The following is a 25,951-nucleotide window of genomic DNA, read 5'->3' as shown; positions in this document are numbered from 1 at the left end:
CTACCTGAGCATTGTTTCTGACCATGTCCATCCCTTTATGACCACCATGTACCCATCCTCTAATGGCTACTTCCAGCAGGATAATGCACCATGTCACAAAGCTCGAATCATTTCAAATTGGTTTCTTGAACATGACAATGAGTTCACTGTACTAGAATGGCCCCCACAGTCACCAGATCTCAACCCGATAGAACATCTTTGGGATGTGGTGGAACGGGAGCTTCGTGCCCTGGATGTGCATCCCACAAATCTCCATCAACTGCAAGATGCTATCCTATCAATATGGGCCAACATTTCTAAAGAATGCTTTCAGCACCTTGTTGAATCAATGCCACGTAGAATTAAGGCAGTTCTGAAGGCGAAAGGGGGTCAAACACCGTATTAGTATGGTGTTCCTAATAATCCTTTAGGTGAGTGTATATTGGCAACTAAAAAGGATCATAATGTTTACCATGGTACAAGGAAAAAATTACTATTAGGCCTAGTTGTTGTTTGGCATTTTGACATGTTTCTGCAGATAAAATGCTCTCAGCACTGTATTCTATTTTGTTTTGCATCCATCTGTGTCAATACCCACCCATGATGACTGGGGACCCGGCATCCCCCCCACACCCCAGCGCTCTTAAACCTGCGCACATACAGATGTTTCGAGGGCAATACAGGCGGTGTGTTTTAGGTCCAGATAGGAGGTTTATGAAGAACACACATGCAGCTGCAAACCTTTGAAATTCTTTGAAATTCTCGTTTCATTCTGTGAACTAGACAATATTTCTACCAAATTTCAATTGAAAAGTTAGTTTTTTATTTGCATTTATTTGCAGAGTATTAAAACGGCCAACCTGGTAATAAATAACAAAATGATGCAATGTTTGCAGATCTTGAATACTGAAAAGAAAACAAGTTCATATTCATGTTTAAATAACACATTAATGTTTTACATGTGTTTTAGGATCAGTTCAAAAATGAATAGGAATAAGCCTGATATTTTGACACCTTTCATGTGCCTTTGCATATTCATGTGTCTTTCGCATTGCTGTTGGGTGACTTTCTGTCACTCCTGAGGTTTGTTTCTATTGAAGTTCAATAGCCGCTGGACTGGAATTGCCATACTACATGCAGAAATGCTGATGAAAGGCAAAACTAGAGTGAATTTTTTCCACGGCTGTACATGCAGAAACTGCAAATAAAGCTGCGGGTTCATGTTACCTAATGAGTGAATGTGCAGAAGTTTGTGTTCTGTTCATCACATGCAGTTCCATGTAAGAACACGTTCACGTCACATTTTACTCTAAACTCAAAGGGACAAAATATATAAATATATCAATTTCAATCTATGATATATTCAACACACAAAACAAATAACATTATATGAAACACATGCTTCAATCGTTTTGAAACAAAAAACTCTCTTAATTAAAAAAAATTAAATCTACTTTTCATTCTCACTGTACAGTGCATACTGTATTAATATTGATGGGTTGCTGTTCAAACTCTTCATCTAAAAAACATGTTTAAATGTTTTTATTGTGTTTTTAACCTATCCTTAAAGTTTTAAGTATCTGTCTGTAAGATGTGTGCACACCTCCAGTGCTGTTGAGCTCTTCCGATTGTTGCACTTAGCATTACTTCTAAACGTATAACTTCACACCTGTATATTCATGTGACGATTATTAATGAAATCATCATTTTTATCGTGAATATTATCATGCAGCATCAGGTTAATATTAAAAACAAGTGGTAATGCTAAAAATGCTTCTCAAATTCTGCCGATAGACTTCAAACCTGCCATCTAATCTATTCTAGTGAAAGGCAAATGCAGAAGAGCCATTAAAATGACCAACAGGCTTGACGTAATTTTGGGTGAAATTAAGAAACAATGTGTAAAATAATGAAAGTTGAGTCAGAATGCATACCTGTGCAGTGAGATCATGACACACGAATGCTCGCACCTCACTGTCCAGACTGTCCACGCGTGATTGATGACTCGCTGCTGTTTTGACAGTGAAACCTGCAGCAGAACGTACCAGAACCTCGAGAGTTTAAGCACAAGTTAAAACAGGTTTATTGAGGTTTGGACATCTGATGCTGTCAGAGAATCCACAGACAAAATGACAATGATTATCATATACCAGAACGATAGTAAAGGATCAGGAAATGTTATAAGGGAATGCTATCCGTTTGACATCTGTAGGAGTTTCTGGGAATGACAAACGTTCGCTCCCTGTGTAGAAGACAAACATCAAGACAGCTCACTGTGAGTTGGAACAGAGCCCTATAGAATTTTAATTCAAGTGTCTGTGTGCTCTTCTTTGACAGGAGGTCTATTTCTGCCAACCGGCCTTCCAGAAATACATACAGTAACTTACAGTAAGCAGCACACATGAACCTGATCACAAATGACCGTTCTCAAACGCCTGAGGTCCACGTTCATTTCAATTCTCTTCAGAATAACATGCATGGAGCACACAACATGAACTATATTTCTGCATTAAGCAGTATGTGTTCTGTGCACTGCGTGCATATTCTTTGTATATTTCCCACAGGCAGTATACTGTAATATACACTGCAGCTTGTATTTCCACAGTAACAGATATATTGCTACCTGTAAATAGTTTAGTCTTCAAATATTTGACGGATTCATTGATAACACTTCCATATCTCTCTCAAAGGTTCAATCTCCTGACAACTTAATTTCGAAACCTGTGCACATTTAGCTTAAAGACACTTAGCATGTATTCACACGTTGAGCAGCAGCTGTGTCAGGGTTCACTTTGGGAAAAACAAATTCATCTGAATTAACTCAAATAAGTGTGTTTGACTGAGCAAGCATTTGTTTAGAATCTAGAGACATCCCGGATCAATTTAGTGTCAACTAAGAGCAATAAAATGCTATTATTCATTACACATAATACTATAAGTTCAAAAAATAAATAAAAGGTTATGGTATTAAAAATACTCAATTAGTAGAATGTTGAATTAAATGAATAAAATAACAAGTATGACAAAAAATGACAAAGTCTCTCTCTGTGTAGACACAATATTATGAACGCAAAAAAACAACTAAATTAATGACCAGCACTGATCAAATTTACCACTCAAATTAGGCACTGAACACACCCGTCCATGACTTCAGCCCACCCGCTCTGTGTGTGTCTATATGTATGTATGTATGTGTGTATGTGTAACTTGATGCCCAAGGAGGGTTCACCATCACATGGTGGAAATTTCCACGCACTCCTCCCAGTTAAATGGGTTTGATCTAAAATAGCAACCACCAGTTTGTCTTCACCCTGCGAGATTTGCGGTAATTCCTTCAGGATCCAGGTGGGTTCTCACAGGCAAACACATTTATTTATCGAGATGGAAGTGAATTGTGTGTTTGTATGATATATAAATGGTGCACTTAAACACTGCTTTATACAGTAACGTTATAACGTTACAGTTTACTCTAAATCATTCATACTTCACAGTAATGAAGTTGTTAAACGGTTACGTTGAACGCATTTAAAGCATTAAGCATTATGTTGTTTTACAGTGTTAATCGTGTAACATTTGCATGTAATACTTTCCTCAACCTCTATTTTAAAGAAGGGTGTAGCCGTGCACGGCGATTCAAGCGCGCAAACGTAAACAGTAAACGTGTAAAACAGTATCGGTTTACTCACTCTACGATTTACAACCGAATACGTATTTTTAAAACTATTTTAGAGTGTTTTGATGGTTTCGCGCACACAAAGCGTTTGTGTTTGGCGCGCGCCAGAGCTCGAGCTCGACCCTGCAGAATTAAAGAGTCCTGTGCACGTTACTCTCACTCACTCATTCCAGAGCCATCTAATAACATAGTTTGAATTTACGACGTTTGTGTCAAGAGAAAGGGGTTTGGTTGCGTGTTTCCATGTTTGTCACAACAACGCTAATTGCACGGAAACGAGTTTAACAAGAGACACGTGCTTGTGCATTTAAGTTTAAATGTTGTTTTGAAAAACAAACTTTCACGTTTACATTAATAGACGTGTGCATTAAAAACACATATGTTTTTACAACTGAAGTTAAAAACGGAATAGTTGGCGTGTTGTGTGGTCTGCTGGGGGTGGCGACTGTTGCATTGTCACAATGAATACAGGGAGGTGTGGGCAAGCTTTATTAATCGTTTTTTTATCTTTACCTTGTTTATTATTCTGTCTGGTGCTAAGATGTGGGGTTTTGTGACTTGTATTATGTTTTACTATGTCAGTGTACTGTTGAAACTTGCCATTGATGGGAGATAAGTTGAACCTGTGTAGAGTTGTTTTTGTAACACTGGAAGATGATAATAACTGATCCTAGATTTGATTTCAGTTATAGTACTGTTATAGCGCATGATTTGTGAGTTATATTAGTCTAGAGCTGCTGTTGGATTGAGGTTTATGGTAATCTGGAACATTCTGTCCATTTACACACGTTATACTCTCATAGCTGTTGATGGTCCAACTACCCATAATTCATGACTTACAGATAGACACTTGATTGCTTTTTATCGTATGTAAATGTGTTTTACACCTAGACTTCTATTTATTTAAAGTGTGGCATATACAGTCATTATGCTGGTTAACTGTGTCTCTGTGTATTGTTTGATGTAATGTTGAGGATATAGCCTTCTAGGAAAGTTGTTTGTAGTCAGTGTTTTTGAAACTCTCTGGTTGATTTTGTTGAACTTCATAAATTGTTTAAGAAGAAACATACAATTCAGCCTCTTCATAAACAATCATTAACTTTACAGTGATGTGTTTATCAATGTGTCTGTTTTGTAGTTCGCAAATTTCACCGTAGTTTACTTTGTGGTCCAGCACAGAACGTCCAGTACTTACGTATTATTCTATAACCCACCACCAGTTAGGTTTGTTTGTATTTGGCAGAGCGGACAGCTGTCAATCATTTCAGTCAGACCAGAGTACACTGAGAAAGTTTGACTTCTACCATCTAAGTGCACTTGAACTTTAGTTGACTGATTAGGGCGCTCGTGTGTGTGTGTGTGTGTGTGCGTGCGTGCGTGCGTGCGTGCGCGCGTGCGCGTAGGTATTTCAGGCAGCAGTGATGGATTTGGAATGCACTTCATAGGTACGCTCAGGTGACTCAAATCTCAGTTCATTTCCGAAATTGGTACAAAAATTGGTTAAAACAGTCCACGTCTCAAATGCAAACTGTAAAAGCTGCAGTGCGACAGGACGACGCCCAGCTGTCTGTCTGCTATATTTATTTTGGCATTTATTGAGAGTATGAAACATAGAGAGCCAACACGGATGAAGCCACAATGTTCCTGTCAACCTGTGCCTGTTTGTAAAGAAAGATGCCCAGAAATCATCTCTTTATGTGTCCTTTATCAGGAATATAAAGAAAGGCTTAATGCTACATAACTTATAATTATACCAACTTACCAAGAGAATTTTAGTTGTGTCAGGACTTGTTTACCGAAAAATATTTGTTTTGCTGTTTGGCATTGGGACATTAGGAACACAAGATCTCATAAATGACGTTGTCATCGTATGTCACGCTTTTAAAGATCAAACTATATGATTCAACAGGTTGAAAGTTAAAGTGATATGCTCGGGTCAGTCTGGTACATGTTCTGCTACATCACTGATGACATAAGCAATGAATAAATCAATAAACTGATAAGATGATGAACAGACAGAAGATACCAAGGACGCGACAAACAGAAAAATACACATCCTCAGGCTTTTACATTCTAGATTTCCTTTTTTATTTAGTCTAGCAGTTTGTCACAGAAGGTATGGCAATGGGCAGCTAACGTTTTCTACTGTTGTTTTGTCTAGCTGAGGGTTTGCCATGTTCATATGGGGAGACTCTCCAAGGGACAGTACACCTAAAGTGAGAATTCTTTCATGATTTATTCATCCTCATGTCATTTCAAACCTGTGTGACTTTCTTTCTTCTGCAGAACAGAAAGGAAGATATTTTGAAGAATGTTGATAACCAAGCAACACTGAACTTTATTGACATCCTTTGTATGAACACAAAACCACATTTCTCAAAATATCTTCATTTGTTTTTTTCACAGAAGAAAGAGTCACATACAGGTAATAACCACGTAAGGGAGAATAAATGATGACAGAATTTTATTTTCTGGTGAATTGTCGCTTTAACTTTTAAATGTGCAAATTTGTGTCCAACCCTTTAGAGCCACCAACAGCTCAACGTTGCAGTACTAAAGTCTACTTGACACAACATAGTCAGAAACTACATTTTCCAAACTTGCCTTTCCAAAATTTCTTTGGATCGTCCTTAAAGTCTCGATTGTCTCGAAGTATCGATTGTCTTTTTTCCATATCGTGACGTGTACCTTAGTGAAACGACTTCTGAAATGAGGAAAAGATGCAGGGCTGGACTTGATCTCATCCACCGACAACTGATTGGATCGTTAAAAGGTGAAAGATTTGAGTGGCAGTTTGCAATCTGTCAGTCATTGCAGCCCCACCCTTGCGCCGTTCCTCGTGATCAGAAGTGAAGAGAGGTCGTTTCCAGAGGGGGAGGAGGTTTACGGTTTTGTTTAAAGATTACAAGTGCAAATGAATAAAAAAAATTATGATGTGCACGGATAAATAATTTATAATAAATACTTCAGCACTGTGTAAAACAATTAGAATTATCCTTTTTAATTTCATGCCATTTCTGTCAATTGAAATGTGTCTGTTTTGTGCAGTTTTTAGCCACAGCGACCAATGAGCAACATCTCAAGTTTCTTCTAGCAAACAATATTAAAGAGGTTTTTGTGTATTGTCTCATTTCAGTTTTATCATTGAGTAGGTGGATATATATCTGTAATGTAACCTAAAGCCATATGGAGGCTCAGGGTGGATAATCTTAGAGCTGAAGAATACAAGTCCCGCTGAGGGTTTGACATCCTCTATTACACAGACCTTGATGTTTTTAAGTGTATAACACTTTGAGAAGTCGCATCTCTTGTGAAACCATGTCAAATTAGGCCCCAGCCTGTTTGTGAATGCATCCATAATTTGTGTGAATATTCGGTTATTAACTGTGAAGTTGAGCTCTGAGGGTGTTAGTGTGTTGTCTGAGTTCCTCCGGGTGTTTTGACCCTTGTGCCGGAGCAGCTGATTGGCTGCTTGTGTTGAGAGGAGTGACTCCATATTAGGAAAAGCCTGTGAGCACAGGAAGCCTTTTCTTCCTTGAGATAGGAGCACCTGCATCAAGACAGTAAGTTTGTTGTTTGTTTTAATTTTCAGACAATGTGGGAAACAGATGATTTTTGGGTATTTGAACAGTTTTTCTTCATGTGATAAGGAATGCTTTTCTATTTTACTGAACACTCTTGTTTCGATTTTAAGTTTTCCATATATTTTTTATATAATTTTGTAATTTATATTTTGTTTATTATATGTAGTTTAAAGTGTTATTTCTCTCCGATAAAATAGTTTTAGAAAACATTATCTGGGATGCCTCCATTGGTTTGACTGGGACCAGTTCCGTGGAGTGATGTGATGTACTGGTTGAGATTTAGTTTAACCCCCGTCATGTTTTTTTTCTTCTGAAAATCAAACAGAAAAGTTTATTATCCTAGTATCAAAGGTTTAAAATGTACGGATAGATTTGGATATTTTTGAATTCAGTTCAGGTTTAGCCTCTGGTCAGTGACCTCGCAATTGTTTGTGCACACGCCATCAGATGGGCACGCAGATTGGCGGCTGGAGTCAGGCCGTCCCGCGGTGTCCTCAATATCTGTGTCCGTGAGGACGAACAACCCTATCCACCCACCAGATTCTTGCCTCACTGCAAACACAAGTTGATGCAACGCATCGCCTTATCTCCAACTTGTTTTTGGAAGCCTGTGTGGCCTGGAGTGACGCAGGTGCTGATGGTGGGGGTCAACTGGGGGGACGGGGGTTCACACCCAATAGTTTTCGATCGGAGCGTTTTGATTGGTTAAAGGTGGCCCTCCCAACGTTCTTTAAAGCTGCCACTCACCTCCGGGGCTAAATGCGAAGCTCAACCTCGTTCTGTCAGCACATCTCGTATTCTTCATTTGAGCCGGCACACGCTGTGAGTAACCAAACCACCTCTCATTCAAATCATCTGCTTAAAACTAGAGAAGCTGGGTTCAGTTTGTGTGTGTTCTGCCGCTGGTGTGTTTAGATGTGTGCGTGTTGTCACTTTGATGTCTCGGCGTTTCTCGTTGTAAAAAGCCAAGCACATTTCAGCTGTCTTGAGATCTGAAGAAGACCGGGTTCAATTCAGTCTTAACCGGTCTGCAGTTTATATGCATGTGTGGCTTTGGTTAAAAGCTGCATTTAATTTTCATTTTTCTCAAATGTTGCTCTTTCAATGCTCATCGGACACATATCAAACAATTTTTGATGTACATTAATAGTACTGAGCTATTCAATTAATATCTCAGAACTTTAATTGTCTGGAGGTCTTTTGAGAAATGTTTGAGATTATGTTGCAAACTTTTGGTAGATTTGAGCACCGTTTGAAATGTTGTTGAGATCTCGACTTGAACTGGAGAAAAGAATCTCAGGAGGCAGGTGAGGTCTCCATTTGCTTTCCCTGTAATCTCACTGCTGTCATGGAGAAACAATTGTGCTGTTAATGAGTGTTTTCTGACTGACTGTGTTGAATGTTCAAGGTCTGGTTTGGTTTCTTGGGTTAGTTGTCACTCCAGCTTAAACGGTTCTGATCAATGGTTGAACTAGTTTTACTCGACTGGAGTTCATGTGACATGCACAAAATTGCCTGCTTCGTATAAGTCAAGGTGGATGGTATGACAATAATATTGTATTGCTGTATGATTATTTTGAAATTACAGTAATGATAAATATTAGTATTTTCCCTGGAAACAATGTTTAATTTTACATACAATAGTTATGTGGTAAAATGTATTGAAATGTAGATCAAATGTATCTCTTTTGATTTATATATATATATATATATATATATATATTGTTTCGTCATACACAGCTTAATAACAATTAAAAAGTATTTTTTTGGTGCGCTGTACTCTGTATTTTCAGATTAGTCCATCGTCATTAAGATCGCAACTTTCCTGACCACTGACGCACATGCAAATATATCTACCGCAACAATATCGCGATCCCATCATAAATATGCTGTAATGCGATATGATGGAGGATTTATTTTAAAGAGAAAAATCTGTAATTGATGAGGCGTTACCCTGACAGTAAAGCGCCACACCTCTGTATTATTTGCCTGGTACTTCATGCCAGGCGTGCGTTCAGAACGTTCATGATGTTCAGAAGACCCGTGGACTGTTTTCAGCTTTCCATGAGTCTAATGTTTCGGGATGAAGTGGTTATGAATTGTATCAATGAGGTCTTTGTGTATGTGAAGAGGAGGATTGGGGGTAATTGGGGATGTTAGAATGGTTCAGGGGTGGTTTGGCTTGTTAACTGCATCATCGGAGGCTTATGTAATGCTCTCCGTCTCCGTGGGCACGGACAGATCACGGAACGGTTTGTGCTTCGCATATGGTAGAAAAAGCTGGCCTGAGGCCAGTAAGTGTTGGCTGCACATGACAGGTGTGTGCTGGACTGGACTAAACGTGGCTGATTCCAGAGCTCGGACGTCATGGACGCTCAGATACACGAGTCCTCAACCAAAACATTGAACAACACATTGGAAAGCGTTCCTTTGGCTCAGTGGTTAGAGCATGGCACTAGCAATGCCAAGGTCTTGGGTTCGATCCCAGGGGATTGCACATAGTCATAAACAAATGTATAATACAATACAATGTAAGTCACTTTGGATTGAAGCGTCTGCCAAATGCGTAAATGTAAATGAAAGAGACAGAGAGAGAAAACTGATGTCACAGACCTCAGTTCTACATTCATCCCCTCTTTAGTGTTCATATGTGTGTGTGGAGATTTGGAACCAAACATATTGTGATCGAATGTTTTATCATGAAGGTGTTAAAGGTTAAAGATCAGGGTTGGTACCCAAAGGTTGTAGGTTCAAAGGGGGAGTTCATGAGCTTCCATTGTGTGTTATATTTTGCACATTTTTCTTTCAGACGATATCCTGATCACGTCTGTAAACATGGACCGCATGGAGCTGAAGAAAGTCAACACAGAGGCGGACGATGACAGCAGCTACACAGAACCCATGGATTCAGAGAAGGCCACTATGAGCAGGTCAGAGACCCGTAGACCTCTGTCAGTGTTTTATATATTTGTGTGTGTGTGACGAGGTTCAAATCGTGTTTTCTGTCAACTCCAGTCAGTTCCTGGATCAAGATGATGCAGAGAGCCAGAAGTTTCTCACTAATGGAATGATGATGAAGAAGAAGAAATATGAGGAATACGATGAAGAATATGTAAATACACATCAGTCTGATTTCAAGGTTTATGTTATTTCATGAGTCATTAATTAACGCCTCTCGCTCTCTATCTCTCTCAGCATCCGGGTCACGCGTCTTTCGGAATGTCCGTCTTTAACCTTAGTAATGCAATCATGGGCAGTGGAATTCTGGGATTGTCTTTTGCCATGGCCAACACGGGCATCATACTGTTTATGTGAGTATATTTGTAGGCGGAGCTGTTCAACAATTTTGTGGTGCATTAGGGGTGTGCCTTTTCTGGTCTCTGAGTATCCATGTCTGTACCAGACTACCACAGTGTTAATGTGCAATCCTTAACCTTTGCCTCTATATCGCCATTTTTTATTTACTTATCTTTACGTGTGTTGAAGTTAAATGATGTCGAACTAACAATTCCAGTGAAATTTACTCTACCGCTCAAATTATAAATCATTATTTTAAATTTACCATTACAAGTTGCGGTAAGGTTCATTTTTTTGTTCTGTTGCACACAAAAGAAGACATTTTGAAGCATGTAGGACAGCAAACAGTTCTGGGGCACTTTTGACAACCATTGTAATTTTTCCTACTATGGGAGTCAATGGGGGGGCAAAATCTGTCTGGTTATAAGCATTCCTCCAAATATCTTTCCCTGTGTTCATCAGAACAAAGAAATTTATACAGATTTGGAGCAACTCGAAGGTTAGTAAATGATGTCCTAATTTTGTTTGTCGCAAATGATTAGATCAGTTAAAAAAGACTACTGTGCAATTTCCCCATTTAGTTCCCCAGCTAAAGTTTAGAGGGCATTTGTGTGGAGTGTGACCTGGAGAGGATTTTATCTAGGAATGCGCTGGAGGACATTGTGTGTTGGTGTATCAGAGTTTGAGACTGGTGGAGGAGAGAGAGAGCTGCTGGTGTCTGTGACAGATGCCACTGTGTATATATCACACATGAACCCAGGCTGAAGCAGACTGCGAGGATATTTATAACGCAACTGCTCTCGTCTGCTGTGTGTGTGTGATTGACAGCAGTCAGCTGTGGACACCACAGTCCCACTGACCTCACATTCTCTCCACAGCAGATAAAGTGAACGCACACCTTTAGTGCCAGTGCACAGTTATCTCTCGTGTATTCTCTGCTGTTAATGTCAGGTGGTTATTTCTGCCCGTGTCAGGTGACCAAACCACCGTTAAACTCATTCCCTCTCGCTGACGGTGAATGAGGTGTGCTGCTGATTTCTGAGGGTTTGAACCAGAGTTGTTGTTGGTTTGACGTTCAGCTCATGAGGGCAGGAGATGATCAGATGCATACTCTATATGTACACACGCTGCATTTAGAAACACCTTCAAAAATAAACGCCTCGTAAGGTCACAGCACACGTAAAGCTGCCATTTTTTAAGTTAAAAATAAACAAAAATCAGCTATTGAGCAAGTAGTTTGTAGGGATGTACCGATGTATCGGCCACCGATATTGGATTAATTGAACACCATCGGCATATCGGCAATAGCATGAAAAAGGCTGATATTGATGGTTTATTAATTAACTGCATGGAGGCAATGAGTTGCATGTCTGAATAATCCAATGTTTTTCTCTGAGCAAAATAATTAAATAGCAGAGTTTATTTAAGTTTATTAAAGAAATGTTCAATGTTAAGTCAAATATGAGTTAATGTTGTTAAAAAAAGAAATATTGGATAGCAAAGATCACCTTTTGAAGATTGTCATGTTGTCTTATTGTATTTTGATCTTAACTTGTGCCTCTCATAAAATGTTAAATGGATCCAATTCATGTTCAGTGAAATTAATTTAATGCAGAAAAAACTAGCTAGTATCGTTAAGTACTATGCAGTTGACCAATATCGGAATCGGATGATGGTTGTTTGCTAAAATTGGTATCGGCCAAATAAAATCCTATCGGTGCATCCCTAGTACTTTGATGTGACTTCAACACGTGAAGTTAAAAACTCAAAGTAACCTGCAATCTTATCATTTACACAGAGATGAAGAGTTGAAGCTTTAACAAAGACAGTTCTGTAGACAATTGAGGATTGTCTGATTCATTTTTTTGTTCTAGCATTTTATGTTCAAGAACCGTGTATTTAGACAGGAGGAGACCCGCCCGCTGAGCCCGCATGATCATAAAAATCAATTTTTTTATCAATTCTGATTTCTCTATATTGTAGAATTCTTCTGTTTGGTGTGGCCATTCTGTCTCTGTACTCAGTTCATCTGTTACTAGTGACGGCAAAAGAAGGAGGTGAGTGTGTCCAGACACACAAACACGCTGATTAATGAAACCGACGCTTTAACAGTGTTTCCCCGCAGGCTCGCTGATCTATGAGAAGCTCGGAGAGAGAGCGTTCGGCTGGCCGGGGAAGATGGCGGCCTTTGGGTCTATAACTCTACAAAATATTGGAGGTAAAAAGTGACACGCGCCTAAAGATTGTCGTTTTGTGCAGGTTGTTATTGTCTGTTATGTAACGTGTGAGATGTGTTTGTCTTCAGCCATGTCAAGTTACCTGTTCATTGTCAAGTACGAGCTGCCGGAGGTCATACGAGCTTTCATGGGTCTGGAGGAGACCTCTGGGTAAGTCGTCACCTGCCGATCATGTGAATTTGTATATTTATGATGAGACCTTTTCTCTGATTTTGATTGGTCGTTCTGCTTGTTTCTTTAGTGAATGGTACATGAATGGGAATTACCTGGTGGTGTTTGTGTCCGTCGGAATAATTTTACCCTTATCCCTGCTGAAGAATCTGGGTAAGTCCTTTGTGTTTGTGTGTTTGATGTTGTGTTGATAGTGTCGGGGTGTGTGTAAAGCTCATGGTCTCGTCCTGCAGGATATCTTGGATACACCAGTGGTTTTTCTCTCTCCTGCATGGTGTTTTTCCTGGGCGTGGTACGTTTACCTTTTAGTCGATAATGTTTGTTCACCTTTAACTATTTGTTTGTAAAATCACACGTACGTGACCGTGTGTATTATGTGGTTGTGACGAGACAAACTGCAAAAAATCTCTAGATTTAACCCGATTCAACTCACATCTGTTAATGTTTCTTTCTCGGTCAGCTGATCTATAAGAAGACGATTCTCCCGTGTCCTCTTCCCTTCTTTTACCAACACGACTCAAACATGAGCGCTAATGGATCAGACGCGTTGGGTATGTTTACGCTTCAGAACGCCTCGGTGCTGGCGTATATCTCTGAAACCGCTGTGAACGGACCTCACCTGGATCCTCGCGCACCTGTCCACGACTCCACGGTTCAGTACACGGCACACCCCGAAGGCGCAGAGGAAATGTGCACGCCCAAATACTTTGTGTTTAATTCTCAGGTAACGATACAGTTGTGACGTTTGTATAAATGCCAAATATTAAACTTGTAGGATGAGCCTCGTGTTGATGTGACTCGTTTTTGTTGTCTTGTTTTTTTAGACCGCTTACACCATTCCCATTCTGGCCTTTGCGTTCGTGTGTCATCCTGAAGTTCTGCCCATCTACAGCGAACTGAAAGAGTGAGTTAAACACACCCAGAAACACAAAACTTGGATTTTATTATTCAGGTGTATGTGGAAAACTGTTGTGTCATCCACTCACGTGTTGAGTTGTGTGTGTTTCCAGTCGATCTCGTAAGAAGATGCAGACGGTGTCAAATCTTTCCATTCTAGCTATGTTGGTTATGTACCTGTTCTCGGCTCTCTTTGGTTATCTGACATTTTATGGTATGTAACACTCTCTTAGTTTAACATTCCAGTCGAGAAGCGACTTGTTACCATAACACTCTCTCTTGCATACACACAGATCACGTGGAGGCTGAGTTATTACACACCTTCACTAAAGTCTATAAGTTTGATACGATGCTTCTGTTGGTGCGTTTGGCTGTTCTGACCGCTGTGACCCTCACCGTTCCCATAGTGCTGTTCCCTGTGAGTACACAAACACACTCGAGTGTGTTTAATGTGAGTTTGACTCTTGTGTGAATGTGTTGAAGGCCTGTGAGCTCAATGGTTTATTCGCACCCTTCAGTTATTATGGAGGTTGACCAAAAAGGTTTGTAAAACACAGAAATGTGATGATGTATTAATCCACCAGAGGGCGGTGTTATGTCATCGGTTATTTGCACTCTCGCTTTTTTAAAAACCATTATTGTTTGATCTAAATTGATGCTTTCAACTTTTTCAACTTTTTTAAATTACATAATTTAAACAGTTCTTAAAAAAAACAGTTCTTAAGACTAACGTAGCCATTGAGATTTCATTCTACCAATATCTCCAGTGAGTTAAAATATAACACTGGGGAGATGAGAAAATGAAGAGCTTTTTACTCTTTTTGGGTAAAGTATTTAAATTAAAATCATTTATAAGGCTATAACTTGTACTGGGGACTTAAAGTTAGCTGGATTATAGGAATGACACGAATACATCTTAACAGTTGAGATGGATTGTTCAGCTAAATAGCTCAATAAATAATAATTAAATAAATTCTATAATGAAGAAATGTAAAGGAACTAGTCTGTTTTTATAAAGATCTGATGGGAAATGAGAAAGTATGCAAATTCTTTGTTTTTCTAGAAGGGAAGCTTTATATCCCATTCTCTTTATATCTCTCTCTTTATCTCTCTGCTCTCTAAAGGGAGGGGCAGGTGCAGGGAATGGAATATTACCAAGATGCAGTGCAGACAGTGACCTTGTAAAACCTGCAGTAAAACGTACAGTTACATTATGTGGCCACCGGAGTCACTGTAAACACACAACACACCCCTGCAGCTCTGAAATTAGGTTTTCATTTATTAAAAAAGTAAATGTTATCTCATCATTATTCATTGTCACGTGGTTCAAAACCTGAAACACAAAATAAGATATTTTGAGAAATGTCTCAGTGGTTTTGTGTTTATACAATGGAAGTCAATGAGGTTCAGCGTTGTTTGGTTATCGACATTGTTAAAAATATCTTCTTTTGTGTTCTGCAGAAGAAAGAAACTCATACAGATTTGAAATGACATGAGGATGAGTACATGATGAAAGAATGTTCATTTTTGGTTGATCTCCTTTAATACTCAGGAATTTGTCCTTCACCCACACGGATGAGATAAAGTTGTATGTTTTAGGGGTTGTAGAGATGGTGAGATGTGACATTTTGTGTTACCATGGAGTTTTGGCCTTCACGTTTGTCTTAAATGTCACAGCCTTTGTGCGTGAGATTTATTTTGCTTTGACTAAGAGCCACAGGGACCTTGAGTCAGCCACACAGACAACACTTACTAACAGAGGCATGACAAACAGATGATAGCACAGCTCTGTTATTCTGAATGTGCTGCAAACATTGCTAACTCTGGAGGTGTGATGATTTTCCAAAAGAAACACTCAAAAAGAGCTTGGCTATATTTGAAAAAGGCACCTAACCGTGTGTTAATACGCGTTCAGTGTCGGCTAACAGGTGTGCCGTCTGGTTTTTATAGTCTGATACTTTTCCGTAGTTAGAAATGTAAGGTTGTTCATCTCCAGTTCAACAGTATCAGATGCTTGTGTTTACATGTAAGTCACACCCTCTCTCATCTGATGAATGGATTTGTGTCTTCACGATTAGTCCACGCCTCAGAGCGGCTGTAAATGACAGTGGGTTCGTCTTCTGAGCCTGTAATTATGTACGCTGGTCTGAAGGTTTGTCACTAAAGGCATCGTCCCACCAGAAATGAGATTTCACAGCTAATGTGTCTTCTGTCGGCGGTTCGCCACACTCGCCGGTCAGGAATAGAAGAGATGTGACAGACTAAACATCTGTCTGTGGTATTTCTCAGGTGTGATCAAGGGCAGTGGATTGTCTGAAGCTCACTAATAATGTTCACTCCTGCAGTCATATCAAACATGTTGGATGAGTGTTTTTCCAGTCTGACGTCCTTTGATTCAAAATCAACCAGAGGTGGTGATTTATAAGCTCTCCATGACGTCAATGAACCTCGGGGTCGGAGGTCATGTCAGGGTCAGTGAGGTTCACTCACATGATCACTGCTGGTGGTTTAACCCGACCATATTGTGAGAAGGGTTTGAGGGCAGTTAAATTGCAACTGACAACCCATCAGAAAGAAATCTCAATGATTTCTCTTAGACATCACTGAGATTAAATGGATTTCATATGAATTTGTTTGTATGAATTTGATGTGAATCATACGAAAAGGTCCACCCGGAAATGCAGTCGTCACTAGGGGGAAAGCAGATCATATGAAAATGTACAAAATTATATTGTACAAATGTTCCTGCTGAAAATCATAGCTGTGTTAGGGGTGATCCACACGCGAGCCGTGCCGCTTTCTCTAGTCGTGCACGCGCGGAACTCTGTAAAGTTGAACTATTTCCATCTCGAAAAATGTGTGCAACGCGCATACGGTACGGGCCGCGACCTATTTGCACACGCCTGCCGCGTTTCTACATTTACAATAAAAGACGCGAAATGTGAATCGCCCCTTAGCTTGTCTACTTTGAGTTTTTCTTTGACACTGGAAGGAACAAAAAAGACATGACGGCCCGCCGCAGTGAGTTGAGAATTAGGGTCACTGGTAGAATATCACACATTCAGTCGTGTGGTCAGTTCTGGGGTTCAGAGCGACTCGCCGGCAGATGCCGAATAGTTTGAGGTCGAACAGCCAAAGAATGGAAATGTCACACTCATGTGATGAACAGAGACTCTCCGAGAGAGTCACAAACGGCATCTATTTATTGAAGGGCTGTCATAATGCAATATATACATCTTTTTAAGATTAAGTTACGGGAACAGTAATGGATATTGGAGTTACGAAATATTGGACCCTGTGAAATATGACATTTGATACTGTTGCAGGTGCTGGTGTCAGAGGCAGGTGCTGTAACTGGAGGAGACATCTTGGGGAAAAAATTGTGTATGTTTTAATATTTTGCCATGTGAGCTGAGCATTAATAATTGTCCTTTTTTTAGGTAAAAACTTTTAAAGAGTGTATATTTTGCTTGTACAAGTTCAAAAGCAAAATCGATGTCTAAAGACCTTTTTTAGATGAAAGATTTAATTTGTGATTTGTCTGTCCTGTGAAATGCATCTAATCTCACACTGATGTTTGATCATTGAAATGTCAGAGACGCATTTATTGTGATCCCTCTTAACTTCTGTCAGTCTCTTACTTCCTGTTGGCTGATGCAATAGTACCGCTCACTTACACTGTGTGTTAATCCTGTTATAGGCTCTGCCCTAACCGTGCTGTGTGTGTGTGCGCGTGTGTGTGTAGTGAACTTTGACCGAGTGTAAGCTGGTTCTCATGCTCTGAGCGGATCACTTGAGGTCCTGTGACCTGATCTCAGATCTCATTCGCTCCTGGCAGTACAGTACCTGATCCATTCACAACATTTCTCTCTCTCTCTTCTCTAGTTATTAGTTTTCAGTGTCCCTCCATTGGAATTTTAAGAAATTTTGTTTACATTGTAGATTGTTTATATAACATTCTTTTTATTTCATTTATTTTGAATGATCTTTAAAGGCACTGGATTTTTGTTCTGGTAAAGAATGTAATTTCTTTGTTGACTATAGCTTTATTGTCTCAGGTCTAATAACTTTAGACATTTATTGTTCATATAGTCGGAGGGGCTTCAATAGACATTAAAAACAGATTTATATTAATGAAAACTGCAGCAACCACAACACTTGGTTGACTGTTGAATGTATAAAATGTAGAAAAAATCTAGTTTATATAATTTGAAGTTACATACACTTACATACATTTGTTTTGAATTCTATGGTGTTTCCCTTTCAAACGTTTAGATTAAAGCATTTATAACTGCATATTTTAAGCATATATACCTGCATAAAAAGGGTAGTTTATATTTAAGAAGTTGTGAAGTGGCAAATCATTTTTGAAAGCAAACTTTCGTACGAAGAATGAAAAAAACAGCATGTATACTAATTATACAAAAATTACAAAATTGTTCACAAAAACAACAACGGTTCACATTCCAAATTTAGTGTCTGTGTGTTGACTTCTTTTTTGCTCCCAGGTGATGTAAGATGCACAGAAAATGTTTGTTTTCTTCTCTAACCGCATGTGTGTTTGTGTTTACAGATCCGGTCGTCCGTCATCACGCTGTGTTTCGCAGGAAAAGAGTTCAGCTGGATCAGACACATCATCATTGCAGCTGTGATACTGGCCTTTAACAATCTGCTGGTGATTTTTGTTCCCACCATCAGAGATATCTTTGGATTCATTGGTGAGTTTCAGAAGACTGATGACCAAATGACCTGAACACACGTAATCAATATAATCAATCGCATCATTAATCTTTCTTTTCCTCCACAGGAGCATCTGCAGCCACAATGCTCATCTTTATACTGCCGGCAGCGTTTTACCTGCGACTAGTCAAGAGTTTACCATTCAGATCACCACAGAAAATATCAGTGAGTACACAAGACATTATATGGTTATACTGTGTTATATTATATGGGTATAGGGGGCGATCACATAGAACGTGCTTTTCATGTTCGAAAACGCGAGGCGCACCGCGCTGCTCTTTTGGTTGACTCTTTAAAAAGAGAATCGCGCAGCGTTTTTTTATGTTGCTAGGTAACCACCAAAACAGCTGTCCTGTCAGTCAAGGATTATAGCGCGAGCGCTCTAGTTGCTGTTAACTGTCTTATTATCAGAAACTTAAAAAAGGTACAAGCAGAGGACGCTTGCTCGGACCTTTCTCGGTTAACCCGTGTCAGCCAGCACAAGTTTCTCCATCATTGCAGTCTCCGGACGTTTCAAGCAACTGTAAAGTTCCGTCACCGCATCGGAAGGCCCGCCTCTCCTATCATTCGATTGGACAATGGGAATAAAGGCGCATGACGTCAAGCGCTTTTCTGCTCAGTTTAGTTTTTTTTCGAACTTCAGGCGCTCGGAGCGCTCTGCCGAAAACGTGAGGCGCAGCAGGCGGCAAAAACGCAAGGCGCGCATAAGCAGTGCGCAAAACGCTCTCTGCCAACTGAAAACAATTCAAAAGAGGCACGCCTAACAGCAAAAAACATGTCAGGACAAAGAAAAAACATCATTCCTATGTTTTGTTCTATTTCTTTTGTTCTCCTATAACACACTTTAAATTTGACATTTTCAGTATTTGTTTATCTGTGAGTAAATAGTTATTCTGAAAATCGATTAAAAAAAAAACATTTTGTGCTTGAACTCCATGTGCTAATAACCAGTCCTAAACTAATTTAAACGAATAAAAGACACAAGCATCACAAACTTCACAGGCATCTAGAGTGTCCTGCCAGAGGAAGTGACATCACTGGGTGAAATTTTTTTTGATTTATTTCTGTGAGGTTTTATAACCGAGTTGATGTAGGGACAGCCACAAAATATATATAATAGATGCAATGAATGTATGAATAAGTAGGTAAAGAATGCTCGTGTGAAAATGTCATGTGGGTTAACACATGAAACATAATCTCACTCCTTCTTCGTCCACAGGCGGCCATTTTCCTGGTGGTGGGCATAATCTTCATGATTGGCAGTTTGACTTTGATCGCTATGGACTGGATTCACAATCCTTCCGGTTCTAAAGAAGCTCAATAAACCCCGCTCACCCCTCACCCAAAGGTGCTGAAACTGAAACCACCTCATCAGAGAACATGTCAACATGGACGTTCAGTTCTGATTGAACCCTGTGCCTCTCTCTCGCTCTCTCGAAGATCTCATGTGTTGTTTTAAACTCTCCTTTCTGTTTTCTTACTACTCAAATCTCTTCGCCCGCGGGTCACGGGGAGAGAGACAGCGGGTGCCAGCGTCATTATCTGTGGGAGAGAACATTGATAACCGCCTCATAGAGAGAGAGAGAGAGAGAGAGAGAGAGAGAGAGAGAGGGGGAGAGAGAGAGTCGGGCAGAAGGTTCATGGAACAAAAAGCACTTCTGGATTTGTCTTCAAGACACGCCAACAAAGATACATTTTATAATCACGTTTGACTTTCATTAGGCAACATTAGTGCTCATTGATAATTAGTTTGTTGTTTTTCTTTTAGTGTTTTTTTAAAGAAATAGTTCACATAAAAAATACAACTCACTGTCGTTTTCTCACTCTCATGCCCGTTCCAAACAGTCAAATGAATCTAGACATGTGCTGAACAAAAAACACCAACAATGTTAAATCTTTTTGATCTTTCATTGTGTTCAATTCTGAAGTGAGTGAATTGAGACTGAATGTTTTTGTTTGGGTGAACTATTTAACATTACCGTGAAATCACATTTCCTCTTCGTGAAGGAAAACGGTCCAATTATCAATCTTGGAACCAAAATGAAGAAGTTGAGCAAACAGGCTGCTTTTCCTTTTGAAGTGATCCATAACACCAGAACAGCACAGTAAGATCAGATCTGCTTTATTCAGTGTAAAATGAATGGAAAGAAATGTTTAGGTGATGCCAAGCGGGCAGGGAAGGTCTGACTCATTTTATATCATAAGTCATCTCATACGAGCCCCGACCTGACGCCTCAAGAGCCCAAAGATCAAGCTCCCGACATCCGGTCGCCAAACGATCCATGTAGGTGAAGATCTGAGGTCTTTCTGTGTTGTATCTCACCACACTTCCTCTCCGGAGAAAAATAACGTTTACAGACGCGCCTGTCTGCCATCCGTGTTGAAACGGTTTCTGTGTGCGCAGGTTCTGCTCTGGTCCTGCCAAAGCAGACGATATTTAAAGATCATTTGGTGATCTACGTACTCATAAAGCAAATATTTCAAATGAAATGGTTATGATATTTTTGCATGTTTTATATCAAAACATTGTATATGGTTTGTAAATAGTCAGCTTTTTTGGACGTTGGAAAGGGATGATACATCAAATGTTCACCAGTAGAGTTTTAGTATAATATTTTAGATATGGAAGCCATTGTGACTTCGTTTTTTCTTTTGTAAATTTGTAGAAAAGCTGTTGTATTTCTGTTGTTCCTTCTGTTGGACAGTTTTTATGATGAACTGGAGCTGTGTGTCTGTGTGTTTTGTTGTTTTTCTGTATGTTACTTGATGATTTTGAGCAGCTGGAATGGTACTTGACATCCATTGTTTCTGTTTGAAGTTCCTCTTTGGAATATGAATAGACGATAGATGGGACGATGTTTGGCAAACATCCAGCCTTTTTGTAACTATCAGATAGATTGTGTTTATGTCTCAGCGATATTGAGCAGTATTGTCTTCCACAGTTTACCTCTTCAAAGTATTGGACTGACATTTCTTACATGTGTGAGTTTAATATGGAGTTTAAAGTCAACATGAAATCACAAAGGACCCTGTTAATAATTTAGTCTAAACAAAAAACAGTTTGTCTTCCATAGTTTTGCATCAAAGTGTTCATCTTTTAAAAAAGACTTTTATTCGTCATATCGAGACGCTTACAGCATTCTTTTAGTGGATACAGAAATGTCTAACCATTTTGTCTCTTGAATGGATCGTTTCATGAAGAACTTCAAGCGCGTTTACTCTCCCTTGAACATCCCGGTCAGTCTGTACTTTTGTCTCACAGGCCTGTGCCTGTTACTTCCTTCAGGGAAAATATGCAGGAGTATTTCAATCTGAATGTACAAATTAAAACCGTTTACATGTATTTTGGTAATGTGACATAAACGCTGTAGTTGAAGCGTAGAGGAACACACACTAGTGAGAAATGACTGTGCACAAAATGCCTTACTACAATCTCACAAAAGTGCCGTGTGACTGCCGCTAGCCAATCAGCCAATCAAGAGCAGTCGTTGCATTGGGGGATTTTTGTATCACTGAAGCTGTTTCCATGTTATGTAACATGACGAATAAAGAAAATGTGAAGCTATGTCCTTTTCTGTGTGTTTTTCTTGATATGTAATTAATAGATGTTTTGTTGCCACGGTGATGTGAGGATGAAGGAATATGTCAAAAATAAATGAATCATAAAGATAATAGATTGAATCTCACAAAAACACGTCCAGCTCATATCTCAGCTCCAACAGTGATTTTTTTTAATGTAGCGATATTTTTAAATAGGAAAAACAACAACTATCATACAGAATAAATACGTTGAAATTGTAATAATATATCGTAATTGTTTAAAAATTAATGTAAAATGTGCTTAATTGTCATGAAAATGTCTCATAAAATAGGCTTTACATTATTTTTGTAAGAAATTCAGCCATATAATAATTAAAATAATTGTTGTGTATTAAAATACTGCACAATAAAAGAGTAGCTTTTATTAATGTTTTATTATTTTAGAATGATGAGTATATATGAGTAATAGACTGATGGTGAAGTGTTTGTCACGAGTCACATCTCCATTTTTCTTTGTTTCATACACCCTTATGAGGGCAGAATTCTCTCTCTCTCTCTCTCTCTCTCTCTCTCTCTCTCTCTCTCTCTCTCTCTCTCTCTCTCTCTCTCTCTCTCTCTCTCTCTCTCTCTCTCTCTCTCTCTCTCTCTCTCTCTCTCTCTCTCTCTCTCTCTCTCTCTCTCTCTCTCTCTCTCTCTCTCTCTCTCTCTCTCTCTCTCTCTCTCTCTCTCTCTCTCTCACACACACACACACACACACACACACACACACACACGCACACATGTTTGCGCAGCTATCTTTATGAGGACATACATTGACGCAATGCAATCTCTAGCCCGTTACCCTAACCATCAGAACTACATGCCTGACCCTAACCCTTACCCCAAACCTAATTATAACCTAAACCCTAAAACCAAGTCTTCACCCTCAAACAGCCCTTTAAAGGGGTCTCTGGACGTGAGGACCGGCCAAAATGTCCTCACTTTACTCTCCTTGTCCTCACACCTCTGGTCTACAGCTCAAACCGGTCCTCACAAATATAGATGTACAAGTACACACACACACACACACACACACAATCTCATGTTTAATGCATGTCTAAAGGAATATAGTGTCATTGTGAAGGTGCATGTATGACAACAAAACAAGCAGATGCGTGTTTGTGTGTAAATCATCCGTCAGGATGCAGTGACACTTCAGCATGAATCATGTCAACAGCTGCTTACATAAGACCATCACACAAACACATCTGTGCTCTGACCTCTCTCTCTCTCTCTGAGAGTATGAATGTTCAGTATACCAGCCTGATTCACTGTACAGCACAACACACTCAGCTGAACCTGTTTGTGGTTTTGTGTGTATCGTTGTGTGCTGGTCTTAATCTTGAGCTGGAACAACATATACAACTGGCTAAAAACAACCATAAAGGATTTTTGTGAATTATTAAAAAAAAGTGTGTGTGTTAGTTAAAATATACAATAGTAACAGATTACATTCTTTTTGATAAAAAACCTTTCAGAGGTGGACAGTAACGAAGTAAATTTGCCTGAGTACTGTACTTAAGTACACTTTTTGAGTATCTGTACTTTACTTGAGTATTATTTTTTCTGAGTACTTGTACTTTAACTTGACTACATTTGAAAGACAAATATCATACTTTTTACTTCACTACATTTATAAAAAGGTCCAAAAGTAGAAAATGGTTTCTATGCAGCGGGGTTTCCTGTGTGCCAATTTATCTGGCTTGCGATCTGCCAGGACCTTTTACTGTTGCCAAGTATTTCAGTTTTTCTAAGTCGCGGTTTCCGGCAAGCTTTGAATGGCCATTTGGCAGATTTTTTTAACGCAAATCTGGCAACTCTGGGATCTTCCCCGCTAAACTAATGTAAACGTAGGCGCTGCTACATCGTTGATAGCGCTCTGAAAAGGCAAATAGAACATTAAAAGAGAAAAAGGCACATGTTAAAGTGTGGTGTAATCATTGTGGTTACGATCAGTCAAAGATCGTTGAAACATTGTCATGAAAATGATCGGCATAACGGCTAAACGGTAAATAAGCATCACATACACCTTGAGCTACCGTGCGTGTTAACTTCTGATCTGCTGCTATATCATTTAAAGCGATTTGGAAAATGAATGATGTTTTTACTGAAGTAACTATAGTTTAAGTATTCCTGTTGAAATAAAAACATAGAACCCTGCCCAAAATACAACATAAAATGTAATGGATTTAATGGTTATTATGGAATTGTACTATGGATACTTGTTGTCTACTTGTATGTGATGGATTCTATTGCTGGGATGGTAAATCCTATTGGAATAAAACCCAAAACACACTACAAAGAGGAATTTAATTTAAAAATCTCATTCTAATTAAAAAATTCATTGTTTTTTTTCAGCAGGGATGGTATTTGCATTAAAACCACAGTATCCACAAATTTACCATTTTCTAAATATAGGAACCATACTCCAATTAATAATCTTTAGTAAAACCACAGCAACTAAACATACCATAGTTTCATTATATTCATTATTATACTAGCTATAGTTTATGTTTGTAGTTAAATTATGGTATAAGTCCAACAAACACATGGCTTCTACACTTTACTATTTACAAGAACCTTACTACTTACTGGTAAATTGCTGCTAAAACTGGTAAAGGGAATATACAAAATAAAAGAACACTGCTCATAAATACATATAGGCCTAGGGGGCTAATGAGGATAATAGGCTAAATGATCATACAGGATTATATCTAAACTAAACATATGTGTGCTAAACATATAAAGCTCTTAAAGGAGTTGCTCACTGCAAAATTTGCCCCCATTGACTTTCCATAGTAGGAATAAAAACTACTATGGAAAGTCAATGGGGGCAAATTTTGAAGTGAACTACTCCTTTAATACCACTGATTCTGTGAGCTACTCGGTGTATTCAGTAGGGTGCTTCAGAGGCATAAGGTATACGACAATAAAACAATGCACAACTGACATAAAGGAAATTTACTTTTAATACTTGAGTACTTTTAAAAGCACGTACTTCTGTACTTTTACTCAAGTAAGAATCTGTCTTTACAACTTTTACTTGTAGTGGAGTAATATTTGACCAGTAGTATCTGTACTTTCACTCAAGTAAGGAAGTTGTGTACTTCGTCCACCTCTGCTTTTAAGTGATTTCTGCGAACCACAGCTGCCAGTTTTCTAGTTTAAACTTAATAATCATATTTTTTCATTTCATCAGTGCAACCAAACTACTGAACACAAGATATTCCGAACAAAGCTTCCTCTCATTTAAGATTCACTTCCACCACAAATGAAACCTACTTACATCTGAAAGTCGACATAAACTTCCGCTGCGGCGTTTCTGGTCATTCATGTGTGTTTGAACTCTGAATGAATTTAGGTTAATCTCAATATACGGCGTACATGACACATGAAACATACATACACAATATATTACACAATACCAACAGTCTGTGGTGTGGAGGGAGGAAAGAATGCAAAACATGTCATCATTCGTCATGTATTCTCATCATGCTTGTCATGTGACACTTTAAATGGAATGTAAATAAAAGGGTAACACGTTAAAAGTTGACTTTACTATATATATATATATATACTGTATATATATGTACCGTTTACATAGATAGCGTTTTATGATTTTATTTAATGTTCACTTCATTTGTTGGCCTGTACAGCAGTAAAAAAGACTTTATGATGCTGATGTTTATTTATGTTTGTCTGCTATCTTCATTATCTGAGTCTGCTATCTCACACATTTGACTCCTGTAGGGAAGTTAATAAACCACCACACACTTTCGTCTGTTCCTCTTCTG

The 25,951-nt window shown here is 38.9% G+C and overlaps 1 protein-coding gene and 1 non-coding gene across 4 annotated transcripts; both read left to right on the top strand.

The window, feature by feature from the left end:
- The first annotated feature begins 3,197 nt into the window (after positions 1 to 3,197).
- Positions 3,198 to 22,143, top strand: slc38a4 (solute carrier family 38 member 4). 3 transcript variants are annotated; one of them, XM_057324199.1, is made up of 16 exons: positions 3,198 to 3,324; positions 10,046 to 10,166; positions 10,252 to 10,348; positions 10,432 to 10,547; positions 12,517 to 12,590; positions 12,659 to 12,751; positions 12,839 to 12,920; positions 13,012 to 13,094; positions 13,175 to 13,233; positions 13,402 to 13,665; positions 13,766 to 13,845; positions 13,952 to 14,052; positions 14,132 to 14,256; positions 18,412 to 18,556; positions 18,646 to 18,743; positions 19,798 to 22,143. In XM_057324199.1, exons 2-16 carry the CDS (start codon positions 10,072 to 10,074, stop codon positions 19,900 to 19,902), a joined length of 1,617 nt encoding a protein of 538 aa, XP_057180182.1. In that variant the 5' UTR covers positions 3,198 to 3,324; positions 10,046 to 10,071; the 3' UTR covers positions 19,903 to 22,143. The 3 variants fall into 3 exon arrangements, with proteins under 3 accessions (XP_057180182.1, XP_057180184.1, XP_057180183.1); XM_057324201.1 differs by lacking the exon at positions 3,198 to 3,324 and adding an exon at positions 7,098 to 7,215; XM_057324200.1 differs by lacking the exon at positions 3,198 to 3,324 and adding an exon at positions 7,568 to 8,058.
- Positions 9,659 to 9,733, top strand: trnaa-agc (transfer RNA alanine (anticodon AGC)). Its single transcript has one exon. It is a non-coding gene; the product is annotated as a tRNA-Ala (tRNA).
- Positions 22,144 to 25,951: the final 3,808 nt, after the last annotated feature.

This window comes from Triplophysa rosa, linkage group LG24 (genome assembly GCF_024868665.1).
Source record: "Triplophysa rosa linkage group LG24, Trosa_1v2, whole genome shotgun sequence".
In the NCBI taxonomy this organism is placed as follows: domain Eukaryota; kingdom Metazoa; phylum Chordata; class Actinopteri; order Cypriniformes; family Nemacheilidae; genus Triplophysa; species Triplophysa rosa.
This window is presented reverse-complemented; position numbering and strand designations above follow the sequence as displayed.

Bases quoted from the DNA above. Each gene is read 5' to 3' on its own strand.
- slc38a4 (XM_057324199.1), top strand. From the start codon at position 10,072: ATGGACCGCATGGAGCTGAAGAAAGTCAACACAGAGGCGGACGATGAC. The intron at 14,053-14,131 runs GTATGTAACACT...GCATACACACAG, and splicing joins TGGTTATCTGACATTTTATG to ATCACGTGGAGGCTGAGTTA. The intron at 18,744-19,797 runs GTGAGTACACAA...CTTCGTCCACAG, and splicing joins GATCACCACAGAAAATATCA to GCGGCCATTTTCCTGGTGGT.